Source organism: Ailuropoda melanoleuca, chromosome 4, assembly GCF_002007445.2.
Source record: "Ailuropoda melanoleuca isolate Jingjing chromosome 4, ASM200744v2, whole genome shotgun sequence".
NCBI lineage: Eukaryota > Metazoa > Chordata > Mammalia > Carnivora > Ursidae > Ailuropoda > Ailuropoda melanoleuca.
Genome location: NC_048221.1, coordinates 30,330,854 through 30,354,916, shown reverse-complemented (window position 1 = coordinate 30,354,916; position 24,063 = coordinate 30,330,854). Strand labels below are relative to the sequence as shown.

Here is a 24,063-nt window from a genome sequence, read left to right as displayed (position 1 = left end):
CTTTGGTCCTGCTCTAGATGCTGCATTTGCAGAGACCATTCTGTCAGATTCCATCAGTTTTCTGAGCCACTCCATACCCTTTCAAAGGTTTTCTTTTCCTGATGAGGTTAGTCAGAGTCAGTTTCTGTTACTTGCAACTCAAACGTTCCAGCACACACGGGCACTGGTACAGAAGTGGGGTGCAGAGAACAGATGTCAGGCGTAAGCAGATTGTTTTGCTTTAGCTCGCTTGAATTGAATTTTCTGTCACAAGGACCCCTAACATGTAGATCCATAGCGGCAGGGGCAGCAGACCTGTCCCCTCTCACAGAAAATGCTATTTGGCTTCCATCGTTTCTCTTTTTGATTTTTTTTAACTTTATTTTTTAAAGATTTTATTTATTTATTTGAGAGAGAGAGAGAGAGAGCATGAGTGGGAAGGGAGGGAGAGGGAGAAGCAGACTCCCCTGACAAGCAGGGAGCCCGATGTAGGGCTCGATCCCAGGACCCAGGGATCATGACCTGAGCCAAAGGCAGATGTTCAACCGACTGAGCCACCCAGGCTCCCCTCTCTTTTTGATTTAAAAAAAATATATTAATTATGTATTTTATTTAAAAATATTATATATGTATGCATGTGTAGAATTTAGTGGATATTTTCTTTTCTTTTTTTTATTTGAGTATAATTGACACACAACATGGATGGACCTAGAGGGTATTATGCTAAGTGAAATCAGTCAGGCAGAGAAAGGCAAATACCTCTTTTTGATTTTAGGAGACACTTCACATTGTTTCTCATTCAAAATTCCCATTGCCTAGTCTAAAACTTGTTAGAGACATCAGAGGTAGAATTAAATAGACTATGCAGGATGTCACAATGTATTAGAAGATTGATTAGTAATTGAACAAATATATTGGGTGATTTTCTCTTTGTTCTCTTAGATTTTGAGATCCAGATTACAAAAACCTTCATTCAGCACTGGCTAGAAAGAAACTGCAGAAGCAGGAGAATATATTTCCACGCATCCAGCTGCAGGTGTGGCCAGCAATGAGCAAAAATGATGGTGAGACCCTTGGACGCACTTTCGTTCCACGTTTCCTCTCTCACCAAGGCAGAAGCTACTGTCAAATTATCAGGAAATGATTAGCAATGCTTTCCCCCATCTTAAATGCCTTCTCATTAAATTTCAGAAAGCTGTAAGACATAAGCTAACCTTGAAGCCAAGATAATTATTTTTAGGGATTACTACAGAATGTTTTTCCTTCTGCAAATGCTGTCAGGTCTTCTTTTCTTCCGTAACTACTGCTTTTTGCTGTCATTATAGCTTCTGTCTTTCTTAGACACAGTTTCTTTCTTTAAAATAACACAAGCATCCAATTTAGCTGCCCTGCTATCTGGCAGATTTTCTGTCTTCCTGTGAGAGCTATACATTTGATAATATTTGACTTTGTTCAACTAATATAGTTCAGCTTTTTCAAAGTTACCAGGCAATTAAACCAGGAACATGGAGGAGATAAAAAAAATTATCGTAACTATTATAAGTATTTTTTATACTATGCACTTTTTCCCGCGTCCTACCAGGTCTGCTTGGTTTTTCTCCAGACAATCAACTGGATGTATTCTAGCTATGTGTAGCTTGAACAATGTTTTCTTCCCAGGAAACCTCTCTGCCATCAAATATTCCTTTTAACTTCTGGCAGGCTTCAGCCTTAAAGTTCAGATTTTATATCTGCTTCTGGCTTAGAATTTTGACTTGACTGTCATCCAAGCAGCAGCTGCCAATACCTGCTGGGTTCTTATTAAGACTCCATAATTGGCGGCATTAAAGCCTATGGGTTCTGACAATAGAAAACTTGAAGACCAGAGAATCATCTTGCACAGGGGGTGAAATATCGCCTTTTACATTGGCCTAGTTTTGGAGGCAGCAGTCTCCAAGATGACTTCTGAGATGTTTTTCGTATTCGCTTGAATGGCAAACAAAGATTTGGGAGGTAAAGCATAGATGAAAACATACCACGGACGTGTTTAAGCTGGACATTACAGGGCTGTGGACAGCCATGCATTTGTTGGACGGCTGTTTGCAAGCTGACATCAGTAACAAGACTTCCTTGGGATCCGTTGCGACCTTGACATCAGACAGTCCTTTTGCCCAAGCTGATGAACCCACCAACCACAAGAACGAAAAGACTACGGTGACGATGAAGTCCTATAGAGACAGAAAAATAAAACAGTAAAAGAAATTGAATTCTAGAAATGAACCAATCACTTTGTATAACTATGTGGCTTGCCTTTTGGAAAATTCCTAGATCCCATAGCACTGGAACCAGGGCGGAGTTGAAATATAAGTAAAAGAAAGTTCTTTTACATTATATTTGTCTAAAATAAACAATAGTGATATTTATTGAATGTTTCTGTGTTCCAGGAATGATGCTAGGTACTTATAGCCCTCCTCTAATTGTTCCTACAACACCCCTGTGAGGAAGTTCCTTCATTTCCCAATTCGCAGTTGACAAAACTGGGACAGGGGATGATCGAACAGCTTGTCTAAGATGCCCACAGATAATCAGTGATGGCGTCAGCACTCAAAACTGGCAAGCCAACCCCTAAGCCCATGATCTTAGCCACTATGTGATGATGACTGCAAACGGAGAGATTTGCCGATTGTTAAAGACTTCTAGATAGCAATATTCATTCATTTTTTTTCATTTAACAAACCTATGTGTCATCTAGTGTATGCTTGGGACTGTGTTAAGTGGGAGGTACTAACGGCTGTAATGTTTTGAGTGCTTTTTTATGGGCAAGAGATTTTATATAAAATTATCCTTAAAAATATCATGTGAGACAGTATTTTTAGTACCCATTTTAAAGATGAGGAAATCGAGGCCCAGAGATATAAGGTAACATATAGAAAGACGCACTGTCAGAATTCAAATCCAGATCTGTCTGACTTAGAAAACCATCTGTTATGATTACCAGGGAAGAAAGCTTCTTTTTTTTTGCCCGAACCAACATCTCTGTGATGTAAGAGGATGAATAATTTAAAGAAACATTCTGAGCTTCTGGGCTACTTCTCATATCCTCCCTCATGACTCAAAGGGGGTGAGGGATGGGGGTCTCTGTCCAAGTCGGAAGCAGACCATGTTCTAACATAGGACAGCTTTTCAGATTTACTTATTTATGCTTGACTACAATAAAAATGTTGCATCCTGCTTACCTAGTATACAAAAAACACTGACTCGGAAAGGAAAAGAGTACATTTTCTATACCAACAGAAAGATTGCTTTTTTTATTCTAAACAATAAGCTTGTCAAGTAGAAAACTTGCCCTGTGTCTCTTTCCCACCCAAAAAGGCCTGGTACATCCGACTTTTTCCGGTTAGTTTTCCCTTATGACATGACTGATTACTTTTCATCAAGATCCCAGGATCGACACTGAGGGAACTCTTACACTGTAAGGATGCTGTTGTGGATGGTGTTTGTTAGGTTGTAACCTCTGTGGAGAATGTTCTAGACTGCCCACTTCTTTTTTTTTTTTTTTTTTTAAAGATTTTATTTATTTACTTGACAGAGATAGAGACAGCCAGCGAGAGAGGGAACACAAGCAGGGGGAGTGGGGGAGGAAGAAGCAGGCTCATAGCACAGGAGCCTGATGCGGGGCTCGATCCCAGAACGCCGGGACCATGCCCTGAGCCGAAGGCAGACGCCCAACCGCTGTGCCACCCAGGGCCCCTAGACTGCCCACTTCTAAGAGTGGCTGAATCTTCTGAGAAATTCTTACCTTTTCATCCATGGGCTTTTGCAATTACGTAACTTACCAGTCGAACTTTTCATGTTGGTTCTAGAAAATTCAGGGCCAATTTGTTACCCACTCATAGGGTTTTTATGGCATGGGTATTTTAGCCCTATTCCCAGCCTTGTTTTATATACCCATCCTTTTCCCCTCTCATTTGTAATTTCAGTTTGTGTTTCATATATCTTTGTAAGCTATTTTGTTTCTGCAATGAATGGTGGTGTAAATAGACAAACAAATGCAATATCTACAGCAATCAATAAGAACATTTGGAATAAGAGACTCAAGTGTTTTGAGTCTGAATTACAAACTGGAGGAATGATTACAAATAAATAAGCTACGTCGGCTCTGTCAAATACACTTTTAGGTTCTTGTTCAATCTGGTACCTTATTCGTTCATGCATGCATTCATTCAAACAGTCATTTTTGAGTAATGTGCCAGGTGCTGAGCACAGTCCTATGAGAGAATTAAGAAAATGCAAAATATGGACTCTGCTCTCTTGCTGTCACATATTTGTTAGGGGCTATCGACACCCTATCGTTGCAATTATGAGATAGTAGCTGTCATTATTTATGCTCATCGTCATTAAAAATAGACTTGAGAAAATGGTCTTAGGGTGAGGAAACAAGAGCAGAGTCATGTGAAGACCTCTCCATTGGAAATTGGAGAAGATAATATCAAAGCTTCTAGACTTGTTAATAATAGTAAGAATGCCTAACACTTATGGAGCACTTATTATGTGTGAAGTATTACATGAACTAACTCATTTAATCCTGACAACAGCACTGTGAAACAGATGCTAATCCAGTCCCCATAAACAGCTGGAGAAAGTGAGGCACTGAGTGCTTCAGTAAAATTGCTCAGAGTAAGGAGTTAGCAAGTGATGGAGCCAGAAATGCAAGCCTGGCCAGCTGCTTCCGGTACCTGCAAGCTTAACTAGTTTGTACTTCTCATGCCCGCTTTAAGGAATATCAATCTTATTTAAAACAGTTCACTAAAAAGTTCAAAAGTTGGACTTGAAGTCCTGCTTAATTTAGATATGACAAATAGTAACAAGTCATTTTCCATAAACAAACTTCATGATTGAAGTCAAGGATCTGTGTCCTATATTTTGGAAAGCATCCAACTTTTACCCCTAATATTATTTTGCAAAGAGACATCACTATATCGTATTAAAGTATCTCCTGTACTAGTTAACAGCTCAGAGTCTGTCATCAGATAGACATGGGGCTGAAACCTGACCCTGCTACTCACTGTGTTCTTCAGCAATTTGCTAGATGACTTGAAGCTGCAGTTTAGTTCACTGTAAAATGGGACAATAACAGCATCTGTCTCATAAGATGACTGTGAGCCGTGAAAATACATGTTTTTTGTTTGCCTGTGTCTCCCAGTCAGATGTCAGCTCCATGAGGGCAGGAACTGTCTGCTTTGCTCACTGCTGCGTCTTGGCACAAGAGTTGCCATCAACACTTATTTAAGAATGAATGAAGGGAGAAATATACAAACTAGTCGCAGTTTTGATAAGATATTTACATTTATGTATATAACGTTGTGTAAGAGTTTACCCAGTGGTGGTCGTAGGATTACAGATGACTTTCATTTTGTTTTATAGAAGCTTATGTATTTTTTCCAAAAAAGATTTATTTATTTATTTATTTTAGAGAGAACATGAGAGGGAGGGACAGAGGGAGAGGGAGAGAGAATCCCAAGCAGACCCCGTGGTGAGCCCAATGCATGGGGCTCCATCTCATTACCCTGAGATCAGGACCCCAACCGAAACCAGAAGCTGGATGCTTAACTTCGCCACCCGGATGCCCCTTAGCTCATGTATTTTTAAACATACCTTATTTTAAATTAGACCAAATAAAAATAATGTGTCAATGGAATCAAGACATTGACTGACAGAACCTCAGATGGCTCTGTTTGTCCTCACAACAGCATCAGGATTTATAATTAGACCAAACAATGTCATTAGAATTGAGAGTTTCGCAACAAAGGTTTCAGGAAGTAGTCTCAAGTGCCAGGTTTTCCACAACTAAGCAAAGCATGAAGATGAGATTATGCAAAAAGTTCTAGATAAAGAATATATTAGCCTGAACTTTTTAAATTTTTGGCTTCGGCATTGAGCCTGAGTTAGAGGCGACTTGCAGGGAGTGTGCCACATGGGAGCAAATCCTTGACCCTACGTTCCTCCCTTCCAGTCTCCTGCTGAGGTTCCCATTAGCCAAACCCAGCTGGAGCCCAGCGGGCAGGGAGCCCACTGACGTGATCCATGCGCTCAGGTCCTGGCACAGAGCATGATGGGGAGGGGCAGGGCATCCAGCAGAAGCTGTCCCGAACTAGAACTTGTCTCTGGTGCCCCAACCACAGCTGCCCTGACCTGTGTTCACCAAGCATTTCCTATACGCCAGGCACTCTGCTCAGCACTTAGAGACACCATTAACCTTACGACACAGGCACTTGACGTTAGCCCTGCTTTTCTTACAAGAAAACTGAAGCAGAGACAGGGCAAATACTTTCCTTATAATTAATGCCTGGCTTGATTACTGCAGTGTATCATGAGCTTTCTGAAAAGCTGGGGGAAAAGATGCTCTTTGGTGTTTTTATGTAGATAATTACCTTAGCTGGTGTTCTCTAAATTTAAGTCGTCTTGGTACCACCTAAACAATTTTGATTTTATCCACGTACTCTTGTGTTATTGTTTCATCTTCAATTTAAAGCAAATTACCTTTTTTACATAAGTAAGGTCATCTCAGAAGGAAATTATATGTGTACTATGATGTCAAACCAATACAACCTACCATGGATAGAAGGGAATTGCAAACATAAGTGCTCCACAGTGAAAACAAAATACCTTAAGTTCTATCTGGGGATGTTTGCACAAGGCTTTAGAGCCCAGGATTTCTGTTAAAAGGGAGATTAGCAAGTGTTAGAGGGATAGTAAAGAAATAGTAGCATGACTAACCAGAAGACCTGAAGCTAAACAGAACGTGCAATAACTTCCCCAGTCATGTTACTTAATGTCATGTTAAGGGTTCACCTACCCCATCTGCCGTATCAGGAGAGATAAATGCCTCCCACTCGAGAGGGGATTTTCTTCTGATGGTGCAGACGAGGACCTGGTTGTTTACAAATGCTGCTGCCCCATGTCTGTCTAACAGAAACAGTGTGCAGGGAAGAAACTCAGGAGGTAAATCTAACATTTACAGCTAGGTTATCATGTGGATGGTTAACCCTTTGAAGGTATCTTCTCTGGCTTTGCTTGTGTTCTTTATTCTCACAGAGTGGAGAGGCTGCCATTAGAGTGTCTTCATGCTTCAAAAAAATTCTCACACTTGGGATCTCTGTGGTCCCCGTAAGACCCCAGAAAGTAGTCAGAGGAGGTTATTAGCCCCGTGTTACAGATTAAAAAAACTGTAGCCAAGAGGGATAAATGGATTTGCTTATGGTTCATGAAGTGGTTTATAAAATATGTTCTGGGCTAGTGGTCTCACTCTGCACCTAAAGAACACTGACACTCTGCACAGAGAGAAGACTGCCGTGCTGCCTGGCTGTGTTTCTGCAGTATGTTTTAAGTATGTGTTCAGTGATCCCAAAAACAACAACAACAACAACAACAACAACAACAACAAAAAACAGCCTCCTTGGCGGAGGGAGCAGCCTGGCTTAATGCTGGCTGGGGGCTTTGTTTCCAGTTCATTTGCTGCGTGTGTTTTGTTGCCCCCACGTCTCCTAATTTGCTGTTAGCAAGCTCATTTTCATACTAGAATGTAATTTAATATATTAAAGACGCTTGTCCTGGATCACTCTGGGGCATAAGAGGGAATCATCTTTGGTGATGGAAAACTTAATCTTTTAGAAGCAGGTAAACTTATCTCCCTCACATAGTGCCACACTGGATATTGGTAAAATAGTCAAATTCTCCTATTTCTGTCTATTAACAAATATTCTCGGTATTTTAACTCCAATGACACTATTATCTGTTATGCCTCCTTGATGGCTTTGCTATTCTGTGGCTGACCTCTATGCCGACAGCCTATACCAGAAACGGGGCAGCCCAATGAGTTACCCTCACCCTCAGCGCAACCGGATTTGCTTTCAGGAATCCTGGAATGAAGCTGTGAATCAGGAAACAGCGTCAAACAGCAAGCTAGAAGCTCACAGGTGTATTTCATTATTTCATTTGAAGGATGAATACTAGTGACCTCTGACTTCTGGAGAATGTCTTCATTTGTTAACATGATGTAGCAGAAGGTCACTTGATGTTCACACTAACTGCCAGAGGGTGAGGATAATTATACCCATTTTACAGATTCAGGGAAGTGATGTGTCCCAGTCGTCACAAGTAACTGAGATTTTAATGCAGGGCATCGGGCTCCATGCTTAGTGAGTGACTTCTCCATTATACCCACGCTTTCTCAAGTTTGAGTTACCCATTACTGTGGGAACATAGACATAGCAATAAATAACACTGGGCTCCCTAATGCTGAGAAAGGCATTTTTCTTCACAATTCCCTTTCCATCTGAGGAGTAAAGAAGAAAGTCTCAGCTGGGTGCTAATCTGTCGCTAACATCTATTTAACAGTTAACACCTATTTCCCCAGGCTCAGAGGCTTCACATCAGCAATGGTGTCTGGCTGCAATACTGTACTCTCTATTTTCCATTGATTTGTTTCTATGTTTATCTCCTAATTATGACAAATAATGCTGGATTTCTGTATCCAGTAGTGGTACAGGGTTTTCTTCAAAATTACATTACATTTAAGTTTAAGAAAATAATTTAAAGAACAATAAAAAATAATTTATGGCTCAGGTGACAGAAGCAGGACAGAGGATGGCTGAAGTTGGGAAAGGTCTATAAGGCCCCGTCCTGGAGAGGAAACACTGAGACTAGGTCAGTGCTGTCCAGTAGAAGATAAGCCAGAAATGGGAATTACATACGTAATTTTAAGTTTCTTAGTAGTCCCATTAAAAAAAAAAAAGCAAAAGGAAACTGGTGCAATTAATTATATGAAGACAGTATACATATTTGTATAATAAAACGAATATATGATTCTTTTTTAAAGATTTTATTTATTTATGTGACAGAGAGACAGCCAGCGAGAGAGGGAACACAGCAGGGGAGTGGGAAAGGAAGAAGCAGGCTCCCAGCAGAGGAGCCCGATGTGGGACTCGATCCCGGAACCCGGGATCACGCCCTGAGCCAAAGGCAGACGCTTAACGACTGCGCTACCCAGGCGCCCCCGAATATATGATTCTTAATAAGACATTTTACTTTTTTTGTACGAAGTCTTTGAAATCTGGTGTAAATTTTATATCTATAGCCCATCCTCATTTGTATCAGCCACATTTCAACTGTCTAGTGGCCACATTGCTATTGCTTTAAACCATAGTTAACAGATGGAAGTACATTTTTATCCACAGTGAGAATGATGCTCCTTTTCCTGTTTTGGGTCACTGATGTCACATTTTCTCTTGGTACTTGAATCTGAGATGACCCTCGTAGCCACCTGTCTCTCAGCTTAGCTTTCACAAGGCCAGCATGCCTCTCACGTCCCTCCTGGCCTGTAGGATCTCATATGTGGGTTGATAATAGCAGCCCAATGCATGGCCCCAGTAGTCTGGTAGAGGCCTGAAGGCAGACCAGTGTGACCAAAGAGGCTTGGGCCTTCTGTATTGGCAGCCCACAAGAGGAGATGACCCACAGGGACAGTGGGGACTGCATTTCCCCTAGATGTAGGGGAAAATCTGACTTGACCTCTCTACTCTCAGGACATGTGCAGGGTGGTGGCTGGTGAAATGGGATGAAATATGCAATTCCATTTTCCAGATGGAATCAATTACTTAACTCCAGCTTGAAAGATCAGAGCCAGGATTTGAAGCCAGGGAGTTTGGCTCCAGAATCTGGGTTCTTAATCTATTATTAAAGGGCTTTATTGCTTTTAGAGGGCTATGACTTTACTGGCTCATAATAAAAATTAAGTTGCAATATTAATACTTGGGGCTAGCATTTATGGAGCAGTTACTATGTATCAGAACGCTGTGTGTCCCATGTTATTCCTTTAATTCTCCTAATAGCACTGTGAGACGGCTCTTATTGATCCTACTTTACAGATGAGAAAATCAAGGTTCAGAAAGATGGAGTGAGTTGCTGGTGTTCTCAGAGTCATTACGTTGCTGAGCTTTGTTTGTAAACAAGGTTTGCTGAGCCCCAAAGTCTGTGTCCCTTGCTGGAGGGTGAACCTCATTATATTCCAAAGTAGCTTTAATGGGGGGCCAGCATGTGTCAGGTTGATGTTCAAATGCTTTCCATATTTCACCTCAGTTCAGCCTTACCACATGAAGTAGCTGTTAGTTTTTGTTTTGTTCTGTTTCTTTAACAGATGAAGAAGGGAGTGCTTAGAGAAGTGAGTAGAGGAACTGGATACCAAACTCAGATCTTTTGGATTCCCAAATCCCATTTGTTTCTTCATTTGTCCATTGTTCTATCAGTTCCTTTTCCTAATCCAATATTTATGATCTTCCCACTATAGGCTAGGTACTGTTCAAAAAATGGAGAAGGGATAGGAGGGTACCAGTCCTCAAATGGTTTGCATCTTTCCTTTCTCTGCACGATCTGGATCGTTTTATGTTATTACTGTAAAATGTACTACTGTCATCCTGTCAGTCAAAATGTGCAAAAGGAGAGAGGTAGTGGATACTGATCATCTGTTCTAAGGGCTGGGTGGTCATCAGTCATTTTGTTTCATGTGCAGAGTCTGGCTTATGCTTGAGAATCAGTGGAGGACTTCACTTCTCCTCTGAAGTTACATTTGATTGTGATTGACACAGGGCCCTTTTTCTTTTTTAGTTTGTTCCTCAGAGAACTTTATCAGCTGGTCTGTGGTTGCTCGGGTGTGGAACCGGGGCCTCCTGTTTCTTATTTTTCACTTTTCTTATGAAAAGAAGACTTTTTACAAGTTCCTCTGCCTCTCTCCTTTTAGCTTAGTGATAGACAACAGATTTCATAATCTTTGTGCAAGAGGGAGGGATTCTTGGCTGTTTGACAACCTCAGAATGGACAGTCTTCACTAGCTTGCTGCAATGTTGTTGTAAATCAATATTAAAAACACCCCTTAAAAACTGATTTGATTTTTAATTGACCCTACCTAACCTTTTCACTACAAATAGCGCAAACCTGTCAAAACAAGTTCATAGCAATATTGGAAGATTTGTGACTGTTCAAAATAAATTAGTAGTAATAGTAGCAGCATTGCTTGTGAGAGGTGCTACTGATTCGGTGCTTACTTTGAGCCATGAAACTGCAATAAGGCCTTTGTGTAAATTATTCCATTTAATCTTCATGAAGAATTCGTAAGGTAGGTCTCATTACATATAGGTTTTTAGAAAAGAAAGCATCACATAATGGTTATGTCTATTGTCTTTGGAATCAGACAGCCTTGGGTTCAAATCTCAACTGTTACTAACTAGCTCTGGGACTCAATGAAGCCTCAGTTTTCCTATCTGTAAAAAGGGGCAATAATGACACATGTTTTCACAGGGTTTTTTGGCAAGGATGCATGAGCTAATTCAATAAAATACTTAGCTCAGTGCCTGACACATAGTAAGCCCTCAGTGAATTTTCTCACACACACACACACACACACACACACACACACACACACACACACATACACACACACACAGAAAGAGAGAGAGGAAAATTCTATGTATAATTGGATCTATAACAGCATAGAAAAGTGTACTGGTATTATTCAATGGGGTTTGATGGTTAAATAAATCAGGTGGGTTCATTCATTTACTCAACAAATCTCCAGTAAGAATGACTAGGTGCTAGGTCTTTGGACTACAGCAATTAATAAAAACAGACATGATCCCAGTATTCACTGTGTTGGGGGAGAGACCTTATTCAAATAATCACAGAAAAATATGTAATTGCAGATGATGATGATGGCTTTGCAGGAAAAGAACCTGGTGCTTTGAAAAGAAACAAAACAATGCATGGCACTAGCCAGTCTAGGGGGACAGGGAAAGCAGCACAAATCTGGTTGCATCCAGAATCCTTTTACGTTTGTTCCTTGGGTGGTTCTCAGCACATGTGGAATAATAAATACATTCCAAAATGACTTCTCTGGAAGGTCTATGAATTGATGTCTGTCTAGAGGGAATTTTGGGTTTCTCTCCACTACCTACTTATACCATGCCCAAGAAGAATGCACACGGACATTGGTCAGGACCGGGAAGATTTATTGGGCCATTCTCCTAGCAGAGAGAGGTTTGAAAGGAGGGAAAGAGCACTCGTTTAGTGAGAATTTTGGTGGCTCATATGTCTGCTAAGGCTGTTGGTTCTCTGCACATGCTCACCTGCAATCCTCTCCCTCTTGGAAAGCCAAAGAGGTGAAGAGGTCTGCAGGGATCTGTTTAGCTATCTAAATGGTGCCAGAAGAGGATTCCTGCCTCTCTGGACATGAAAGCTCTTTGAAGTTCGTAAGCTTAGGGAAACAACCAGGACTGTTAACTGTTTCCAGGTGAGTTTCTAGCTTAAACGGAAAACAGCACTCTTTCCAAATGGTTGCTTATTGGTTTTGACACATCTACCAGTCAGTACAGAAACAAGATTCTCAAGTCCTTACCAGAGGGGAGTCAACTGTCGAAACTGGTTTGGACGTCTTAAAAATAACTCAGGGGGAAAAAGTCACATTTATATTGTGAGTCAAGGATGAATCTGGAAATTTGGAGACACTTATTGATCATTTTACCAATATTTTTTATTTTTATGTATTCTTTTTAGCACTTCCAGAATATTTTGGGGGCTGCCATTGAATCAGCTACATAAAATGCTAAGATTTAGCAATTAACCATCAGCTTTGTCTACTTGACAGAAAGCATCTGGGCATTGTAAACATATCTGGAAAATGCCAGATGTCAGGCAGTGTATAGATGAAACATCTGGAGGAAGCATGGCATACAGGAGACATAGGGGGAGGCTGCGAGTCAAAAGCAGCCAGATTTGAATTTCATCTCTCCCATGTACCCTGGGCTAGAATGTTCTCTCCCTGTGTGTTCAAAACTACTACACCACACACCTGGCTGGCTCAGTCGGAAGAGCACGAAACTCTTGATCTCGGGGTTGTGAGTTTGAGCCCCACGTTGGGTGTAGAGATTACTAAGAACAAATAAATAAACTTAAGAAACCCTACTCCATCATAGTTTTTTATATATAAAACTTGGGATATATATATATAATATATATTATATATATAATAATTATATATATATCCATATATATACACACTCTCTCTCACATACACACCACACTTTTTAAAGAAGAGGAGACACAAAACTACCTTTTTCTCTCCATACAGTGTGAACTAGTAGAGGCATGGATAGTAAAAATAGCAGATATTCCAAAGTAATTCCTCATTTGTCTAAATATTTTTAGGTTTCCCTTTAACCTATATTTAAAAATTGATGCATTTTATAGGAAATCATGTCAAGTAAGCTACTCTGAGAAATTTTGACTCAGAAAATGCTGGCAGATCTTTCAGGTGCCACCTTCTGAACCCAGTGAGCCCCTCTCTGGTCTCTGCTCTGTGTTCTTTTGCCATCGTCCTCCCTGCAAGTGGAAAGAAAGCACATCTTCCTCCTTCAGAATTACATAATGTTAGAGTGGGAAGGAACTGTCGAGATAAATCCAGGCTGTCAAATACTCCTTTGAAAACATAATCCTATTATTAACTTACTATTCTACACTACTGATATCTCCCAGATAAGACATAGAAGAGTTGCTATGCATGGCTGGAAATAATGCAATAAAGCAAACTTGATCATGGATTTAAAAATTCTCTGGGATTCAGTGTTTAAAGTCTGTTACATGTAAGCCTACCTGACAGGACTGTTGTGAGGTTTCAAATTAAATTAAAATGTAAAGCATGGAGACTGGAATATTTTAATTGCGGCTTTAATGGTTGGGTTGATGATGGTGGAGAAGATGATATAATCTTCAAGTGACATGGGCTGTTGTTGTCCTGGTCAATGACGCTGAACCATGAATTCAGCTGTAATGACTTCTTTTTTTCAATCTGTATACTGATGTTCTTTGGAAAATAGGCTCGTAGGTTCAATGCATACCGCTAAAATATTGCTAATGCAGTCTAAAGTTTGAGCCAGTGGCTCTGTGTGCGTAGAGCTTCAAACCTATTTGGCACCAGCGAGGAGGTCTGGCAGCGACCAGGTGTGCGTGTGTGAATATTTCATCTGGTTGCAGTACATGACTGGAAACAAACTGGAATAATCGTGTGAAGACCTGGAAGCCACTGGAAGAACTCCTGCCTGGAGAATGAGCCACTGCCAGGATAAGTGAATGCCCTGATCATCGTTACATTCTCAGAAAGTGTACAGCATGTGTTATTTAAATTCTTTTCCCATGGTTTCATTCACTGGATTATAAGTTCCTTGGGGATGGGACAGTCTTAACTACCCGTGTTCCTAGTGCCTAGACAAATGTCTGCTGTAGGTACAACTTCTTAGATATATCCACTGCACGGCAGAAGAAAGGACAGAGAGCTCACCTCTGGCACTGTCACTCGGAAAAATCATCTGGATTTCAAAAATCTGCGTATTTCCTAAATTATCTCAAAGAGATAAGAAACTCATGACACTGGCTGCTATAAAAAAGAAAATTAAATGGCTGGAAGACAGGGATGGAAGAACGGTTTTTGGAGTTTTGTTTTTATTGTTTTTACCTATGTATTATCCCTTACCCCACGTATGCCCTTTTAAATGACTGGATTTGGAAACGTTAGCATAATTTTAGAATAGGCATATTTTACTGGATTTGACCTTTGGCAATTGTGAGAAACTTTCTGTTTAGGGGAATGATTATGATTATATTTCACACTTCCCTCCCACCATTTTTTTTTTTTTTTTTGCAAGTGAGCAAGCGTTAGCACAGCTAGGTTCATGAAAAGAGCTGCTATTTTTTCAAGCATTCCTTATGCCTTTCTAGAATTGAAGACCCATTATTCTGTCATATATCAACCCATCTGTCAGCCCGCAACAGATGGTTAAAATGAAGAACTTCTAAAATACCAAGAAGGAAATTATCCTGTACTTCACCATCCACAGCTTAAATTTACTCTGACTTTGGAAAATTCCTTTGCCACTTCGCCACTCATCATACCAAGTGAAAGTGAGGGAAAATATTACATTTGAATTACAAAGCAGAAGCCATTCCTCAAAAAGATGGCTATTGGATTCATAGGCCTTGGCTTTACTGTCAATTGGAGAAAAGATAGAACTGGGTTCGAGTCTCAGTTATTTTGCTTCTTAGCTGCATTTTTTTTTTTTAAAGAAAGGGGAGGGGAGGGGCAGTGGGAGAGGAAGAGAGAGAATCTTAAGCAGGCTCCACGCCCAGTGCAGAGCCCGTTGCGAGGCCCTCAGTCTTATGATCCTGAGATCATGACCTGAGCCCAAATCAAGAGCTGAATGTCTAACTGGCTGAGCCACCCAGGTGCCCCTTAGCTGCATAGCTTTTGATAGTTTATTTGAACTTATAGGCCTTTATTCCCTCAATTGAAATAGTAGAGAATTAATAGCCTGTTTTAGAGAGTTACTGCAGGAATGAAAACACAAGAGGATAATCTATGGGATGATATCTTGCACAACAAGGCGCCTGATAAATGATAGATATTACTATTTTCACCAATGACTCTCTCCTTCTATTCTTATCCCATTTCCCACAGATTTATTTTAGATTAAAGATTCTGTGTCTCTGGCAATCAAGATTAGAGCAGGTGCCTAAGGACAGAAAGAAGGCAGATATGAAAAAGTGTCAAAGTGTGGACGAGTCTGGGTGTGTGAGTGTCTGTCTGCAGTGTGTGTTGTGTACACAGTGTAAGTCATTGAAATGCCACATGACTGTGTGGTGTGTGTGGGGGGGGGATGGGCGGGGAGACATGGAAGTGGACTGTCTGCATTCTAGTGGAATACATGTTTTTTGTAAACCTCAAGGTACCAGGGACTTCTGCCCAAATCCTCCCAAAGAGAATCATCATATGTGTTCTTGGTTTTCACTTTCAGTCTGGATAAAATAAATATTTGTGATTTTTACCCTGTCTAGGCATAAATATTAATTGAATCATAACTTATGTTTCATGCTTTATTTAGCGGATTCCACTTATTTTTGTCAGTTTTATCATATTTCCAACATGTAACTGTTAGAATTTAACATTCACAGTTTTTTTTACAGTGGGAGTGTTTGGGAGTACAATCTCCCTCTTCTTTTAGGAACACTGATGTGTGTGAGAAGAGATAATGACAGGCCCAAAAGCTTTGAGGGGTGAGATGTATTCTAGGGCAGCGCTTCTCAACGTCCTGTCCCACGAATCTCCTACGATCTTGCACAGATTCTGACTCAGTAGGTCTAGACTGGGTCTGAAAGTTTGCATTTCTTTTTTTTTTTCTTTCTTTCTTTCCTTTTTTTTTTTTTTAAGATTTATATAAGTCAAGCAGAGAAAGACAATTATCATATGGTTTCACTCATATGCAGAACATAAGGAGTAGCACGGAGGACCATGGGGAAGGGAGGGAACACTGAATGGGAAGAAATCGGAGAGGGAGACAAATCATGAGAGACTCTGGACTCCGGGAACCAAACTGAGGGTTACAGAAGGGAGGGGTATGATGGGTATTAATGAGGGCACGTGTGGTGGTGCGCACTGGGTGTGCAATGGGTCTTATATGCAACTAATGAATCGTTGAACACTACATCAAAAACTAATGATGTGCTATATGTGGCTAATTGAACATAATAAAAAAATAAAAAAACCAAAAAACCCACAAAAACAAAAGACTTATTTACTTATTTTAGTGGGTAGTGGCAGAGAGAGAGGGAGAGATAGAATCTCAAGCAGACTCCATGCTGAGTGTGGAACCTGACGTGGGGCTTAATCCCAGGACCCTGAGATTATGACCTGAGCCGAAACGAAGAGTCGGACGCCTAACTAACTGAGCCACTGAGGTGCCCCAAGAGTCTGCATTTCTAACCTGCTTCCAAGTGATGCCAGGGTTGCTGGTCAATGAACAATCCATGAGATGCAAGGTCCTACAAGAAAGCTTCCTCCATAAAAACCTCCCAGTGCCCTCCGCCGTCCACTGCCCTCCACAGCCCCACTCTCAATGAGCTTTCTCACACCATTTTGCATACATTGCCATTTAGCCTCAGTTTCATAGAGGTAGGTCTCATTTTCCCAATTCCATTTTAAGATAACCTTCTTCTTAACTTTCTCTCTTCTAATATTTATTGAGCAATTTCTATATACTGGCCACTGTGCTAAGTGTTAACTTCATTTAATTCTCAGTGATAAGGTCGGCACTGTTATCACCATCAATTAACAAGTGAGGATACAGAGGCACAGAGAGGTTAAATAGATTGCCCAAGGTCACCCAGCTAGCAAGTGGTAAAACCAGGACACAAACATGGTTTGACTCCAGAGCCTGGGCTCCCAGTCATTAATGCTTCCCTAAGATTGTGCCTCACTGGAACCGTGTCAAATACATTTTTATAATTGCTGCAGCATGGTCCAGTGTTATCTCTAATAGATATAAGCAAATAGAGTAAAAACCTCTTTCCCAAATAAAGAAGAAACACATATATGCATATATGCTGTTTCTTCTTCTTTCTTTCTAAACTGGCTGTTTAATGAAACCTGTGGAGCTGAGTTTCAGGGGATTAAGACTAACATTATCAGACAAAAGTCCAATAATATGCACTCAGTTAAACTGCATATTATTAGAATCTGGTCTTGAGAAGTCAGCCTATGTGGGCACCATTTGACCTGTGGTATATTAAATCTGCTGTAATGAGATCTCATTATGTGCCATATTGTATCCTGTGGATGAGAGGAAAAAAATTAGTTATTATAAAAGTGAAGGTTCTATATAAGATATTCTTGGTCACAAAGAGGACCCTGATTCCACACAAATTTGCAGAAATTAGCTGAAGATGTAATAATCTTGTACCAGTTTGCAGAGCTGCCCCTGTTAAGCGCTGTTCATAATCTGATTCCCCCTTTCTTAGAAATCGTTTTCACTGTTACAAAAATGAGGCCAAATAGAGAGCTTTTTTTAAGAGCATAAAGAAAGCTGCACCCCATTCTGGAGGTAAGTATTCAACAACCCGGTTCCATATTTTGGGAACCACCCCCATTCTGTTTATACACTGTGGCAAATGGTATCGAGCCTTCTGGACAACGCCTGGGAAATAAACATTTTGCAAGTACTTTGTTTTGATGATTTTGAGAGAATGTGAAAGCCAAATTATGGGACCTGTGAAGGTAATTGTGTGGAGCTTAACTTAAAAAGAAATCCACACTTGCAATCACAATTACCTTTTAAAACGTGTTGGAAATATGAGAGTCAAATCACACACAGGTGGTGATGGGGTCTAAAATCTTCCTGTAATGAGAAAATCTCCAAGAATTGAAACAATCCTTGATAAACCTTTCAATCTCCCATTGTGGGCGGTGTCCTCACTTTTGTGTGCGTGTGAGGTTGTGGGCTTGTGTTTAGAAGCCGTGTATGAAAAATGCGGATGTTTCAACACTGGAACTACGTCACTTCAGGGAGATGCTCTCACTGTGAGAACCATGAGAGAGCCAAGACAGAACATTTTGTTCTGCTGATGCTTTTTGATGGGATGGCAGATCACCTGCAGGTTGGAAATGACTTTTCTTTTTCACTACATCTTTCTTATTCCTGTATGCATCTGTTGTTGGTTTTTGCCTTTTGTTGCTGTTGTTGTTAAACACATGTATTGAATGATCATATGTTACATGCACGTACACTTCACTCTATGTTGTTGGCTCGGAATGGCCATGACGCTATTTTGCTTGGTTTTGTTTTAGTGACAACTCCCCCATCTCCACCTTGACCACAGGTTCAAAAGAATGGTTCTCAACCTACTGCTTTGAAGCAATTTATGAAGAGTCAGTTTGGAAAAGAGACTGGCTGAGTCTTTTTTCTGGTTTAGTACATAGCTTTCTGACCATACTCAGAAGAGTGGTAGAAACATACCCCTTGGAGATCATTTCTCTATCATTTCCCCACCTTTCCATTTCTTATTCTTAAGAAGAGCAGGTGAGCACAGAGTTTAATAGCTACAGTTCTGAAGTCAGTTCTGGATTCTTCAATGCTCACTCACTGTGTTACAATAGCCAAGATCCTTAAACCCTCTTGACCTTGGTTCCCTCATCTCTAAAATGGGGGATTAACACCTATCTCACAAAACTCTTGTGAGAATTAAATGAGATATAACATATGAAATACTCATTGCATGCCTGGCGTATGGCAAATAATAAATATTAATTGTTGAAATTATTACTTTCAGATACACTAGACACAGGAGACCTATTTGTCAAAAATGAATTCCGAAAGCAGATCACTGATGGCAGAAGCGGAGCCTTTCTGGAAGTGAGTGAGACTGTGTGTGCTGGATGCCAGCCCACTTGACTAGAATGAACACAACTCATGGCTTTTCAGGGCCAGAGACTGTGGAGTGGTAACTAAATCTAACTAGTTTTGACTCGATGTTGATGAAAAGGCTGATGTTTGCATTAGGCACATGCTTCAGCATTTTGAAGGCTAAGCAGCAGTTGCCCAGCTGAGTTTCTCCCTTTGAGGCCCTTGTATTGTGCCATGTGCCTAGTTTTTGTGGCTATTTCTTTCCACCTTATTCCGAGATCTACACACTGCCACTTCCCTCCACAGGCCATGCCTTACTTAGGGTCTGTATTGCTACCAGCAAGGAACAGTTAATAAAGTATTTTTCTGAGTCATATTTTTAGTTGCCCTAGGGCACTTAATGCCATGAATTTGGGAAAGAAATGCAGTCCTCCCACAGATACTATTGGTTTGCAATCACCTGCATATCATCAATATACATATATTTTCTACAAGACAAGTGGGACTTGCTCAAAACTGTGAGTTTTATTCTAAAGAGGTTTTGATGAACTTTGCTCATAAAAAAGTAATGAAATAGAAAGGATTCTTTTTCTAATATTCACCAACTTCTTTGTTTCTAAATACAAAATGGATGTGAGGACTAATTTCACCTTAGCCATTAGACAGCTCCTACCTCAACTGAGTCATCTAATAGCTATTTATAAGCACGAATGGGAAGACCTTTCAAATGAAAATTCATAATTCATTTTTAATAATTTTTAAATGGAACAGTCCTCCACCCCCACCCCACACCCCTGCCATGCTTGGCATTCAGAAGTAAGGAGAAATACCAGTGTTCTTCCTTAAAATGACAGATAACAAGTTTATTGTTTGTTTGTTTGTTTGTTTTTATAGCTAGGTATGAGGAACCAACCCAAAAAGAATTTGAAATGACTTATGCAGTTCAGGTGAGAACTAGGAAAATTCACCAGGTGATCCAGGACAATAAAAAACACTGAAACAAAGAAACAAAAAAAAAACCCCAGTAAACATCATTGATCATTCATTTTCCACCATGTGTCAAGTGTCCTTTTAGACACTAGGGATATGGTAGTGGACAAAAACAGACAAAAATCCCTGCAGAATGTACTTTCCCATGGACAAGACAGGCAATTAACAAGGTAAATTGCTGACGTATATAGTAGTTTGGGTACTGGTTAAGTGTTATGGAGGAAAAATAATGCAGGAAAGAAGGTCAGGAACTGATAGGATGGGGAAGCTGGTGCTGAAATTCTAGGTAGAGTAGCCAGGAAGACCTTATTAAGAAGATAGGTTTGGAGGATGAACCTGAAGAAAATAAGTCAACCAGCCATGTGGATATGTGGAGAGAACCTTCCAGGCAGAAGGAAGAGCAGGCACAAGGGCTCTGAGATGGGAGAGAGCCTGGTGGGTTTAGTTTGGAAAAATGAAAGCTTTAATTAATTTGCTTGAAGTGACTCACACATGCTTCTTTTTTTTTAAATTAAGATTTTATTTATTTATTTGACAGGACAAGCAGGGGGAGCAGCAGGCAGAGAGAGAGGGAGAAGCAGGCTCCCTACTGAGTAAGGAGCCCGATTTGGGGCTCAACCCCAGGACTCTGGGATCATGACCTGAGCCGAAGGCAGACGTTTAACTGACTGCACCACGCAGGTGCCCCTCAAACATGGTTCTTTACCTTTTTAGGTCAGAGACTTTTTATAGGATGGGATAATAAATGTACAACATATACTGCTCCAGGGAAATTGGATTTGGGGGAAGGATGGGAGGAGGAGTAGGAGACTGTTGTCAGACTTTCAATAAGAGATGACAATAGTCTAGATTAGGGAAGTGGCAGTGGATTCAAGCAAAAGATACTGAGATCAGTTTGATGGCCCTTAGTGAGGGATTTGATTTAGAAGCAGAGAGAAGGTGTCACAGAAAATACCCGGGTTTCTGGCCGGAAGGACAGTATTTCCATTTACTGGGGACCCAACTCTATGATTCTGGGATACCCAGCAGTGACACACTCTACCAGCTCAGTATGTTGGCTCAGTGGACCTGCCCCCCTGAACTCAGTAAGTTCCGGGGTGCACCGGGGTCAGACTCTTGGATGGTTATTTCATCAAGATGCAGGGTGTGCATTCTGTGTACCCCATTAAAATTATACTCATGATAAGAAATACCACTGTATTTCAAAATCTTCTCTTTGTCTAGGGGTGTTTAAAGAAAATCTCTCATTTTTTTTCATTTCCTTTAGAAGGGAGATCTTCTCATGGTCAGCACTGCTACCTTAAGTTCTGTGGTTCTCTTTGAGAGCCTTTCCTTATTTATCCGCAAAATATGGGAGTTCTGAAGGTCATAGCTTCTCCTTGCACTCCTCATCTCTCTTCACATTCTCATGATCTCCTCTGAATTTCAGATCCATACCCATCTCTTTGCTACTATTCACACATGGATGCCCTACACTCCTCAATTTAATTTGTTTGAAAAAGAAGTCCATGTCTCTCTCTCTCCTGAACCTACTCTTCCTTCTGCAGGTGTCAGCCTGGCTGAAGACAAAAATGTCATGTTATACTGGGAGCCTCCTTAAGCCCCTCCTCCCTCCCCTTTCCTTCCTGCCTTCCTCTGGGATAGTGTAAGGTGGTGTCTGCCCGCCCAAGCCTTGGACCACACAGACCTGGATGCACTTCTGGCTCAGCCATTCACCAGCCACGTTACTTATCTTGGGCCTCACTTGAAATGGGAGTGAAAACACTTAGCTCCTAGGCTTTCTGCGAACTGTAAATGAAAAAATGCACGTAAAGCCGTTGGTTTCATGCCTGGCACGTTATAATTGCTCAAAAAGTCTTAAGGTTATGATTAGACTCTTACTGCTTCCTCTGTGGACTATTGCAATTGTCTGCTAACCAGCCCCCCATCTCTACTACCAGCATATTATTTAATTGTTAACATAAGCTTTTTAAAACACAGGTTTGCTGATATCCTTCCTTTTTTTTTTTTTCGGCGGGGAGGGAAAGAGAGAGGGAGAGAAAAAGAATCATAAGCAGGATCTATACCCAGCATGGAGCTCGATGCGGGGCTCGATCTCACAACCCTGTGATCATGACCTAAGCCCAAATCAAGAGTCAGATGCTTAACTGACTGAGCCACCCAGGCACCCCTGCTAATATCCTTCTCCAACAGAAAACTTCCAATTGTGTAGATAAGTATTTTGGAATTCATCCTATCTTGGGAACATCTTTTCTTTTCTTTCTTTCTTTCTTTCTTTCTTTCTTTGGAAGGAGGAAAGGTCAGAGATTTATAAAAGATGTCATATAAATCTATGTCCCACAATTAGGGCTACCCTACCTTTAATAGCCTCATCCACTAAATTCTCCAGCGTTAAATACACTCACCCTCACACACATTCACACACTCTCACACATGCACACTCACACTCACGCACCTCACCACACATATCCTCACTCACGTGCATCCATACTCACACGTGTCCTCCCTCACACCCACACTCACACACACCCACACCCTCACTCACACAAATACACACTCCCTCTGCCCTCTTCTGTGTTCTGTTCCTCACTCTGCTTCCCTCCTCGTGGAAGAAGCTTCCTACCATATTTGCCCATAGAAATTCAACCTTTGTTTTCACGGTAGACCTTCTGCTCCTCAGAAACACAGTCCTGTTTCTGTGGTTGGAATCAGTCCCTCATTCTTCCTTTCTTCTTCCATAACCGTTTGTTCTCCCCTCTTGGCACAGTGAACTGAAGAGCTCTAAAGCTAGGACTCTCTGAAACTCAGCTGCCTCTGGACCTCAGAGCTTAGCATAGTGTGTTGCACACAATGACTTCTCAGTAACTGTTTGTTGAATTCAATTAGGAAGATTTCAGTCTCTAAGAGCTAAATGTAAACATGCAGACAGCATTGAAGCATTGCCTTTACCGGCCGCCTGTTGCTCCCTGGTTCACAGTTTACCTTACAACCGAGTGTGAGAATCCTACTTGCAGAGCCATCTGTCTCGCAAATTGCCAACAGGCCTGGCTTTGCCCAGTCTCTGCATCAATACACCTTTCATTTAGCTCTCACCAGTGAGCCTTTTTGGTGAGACTGCCACCTGACAGTTGAGACCAGAGATTAAAAACGGGTTCAACCAGTTGGACTACCTACCCCAGGAGTGGTTAGGGGTAGAGTGAGTGAAGGAGGAAATGGAGTGTCAATGGGCCAATGGGCCCTGGGTTTCGGAGGCCCACCTTTGTCCTGGTTGATGTATTTACCAGCGACTGGGAAGGAGATTTAGAGCACAGATTTTTCTATGCATGGAATACTGCGGTCTGGCCTGGCATACCGTGAAGCAGAATGATGGCATGGTTTTAAGAAAACCAGACAGCTGCTTCTTGAAACTTGGAAAGTCATTCCAACTGAGAATTCCCTTCCTAACTTTGGGTGAGGGAAATGGCCAAGAACTTTCTAAAATTAGCACCAGTTCCCTCATCCTTATACAAATTACCATCTGGTGTTTGTTTCGTGTACTCGAAGAAAGCCAGCTGGAATGGAGAATATCAAATACCAGTAACATTTTATTCTGAAAGGTCCACTTGATATCAAACTCCCATACCAAGTAGTGAAATCTCTAAATCTGTATAAGGGTGATGGACGCTGTGGATCTCCTGGCGAGGAGAATCTTCTTAATCTAGTTTAGGCAGACACGGCATATTATAGTCTCAGTTGGGGATTCCTCTGTTGCGGTTGTGTATCAGATGGAACTACAGAATAAAGGACGTTATTTTACCTGAAGTTAAAGATAGTCACTTTATTGTCCTTAATATTTGCTCAT

At 41.0% G+C, this 24,063-nt stretch overlaps 1 protein-coding gene across 1 annotated transcript in view; it reads right to left on the bottom strand.

Annotated features, from left to right (window-relative positions):
• SYNPR (synaptoporin) overlaps positions 1 to 24,063 on the bottom strand; it is a 298,829-nt gene that overhangs the window by 5,632 nt on the left and 269,134 nt on the right. Inside the window, exon 5 of the mRNA XM_002915439.4 lies at positions 1,995 to 2,186. Coding sequence (XP_002915485.1) covers positions 1,995 to 2,186 — 192 coding nt within the window. The remainder of the gene's footprint in view (positions 1 to 1,994; positions 2,187 to 24,063) is intronic.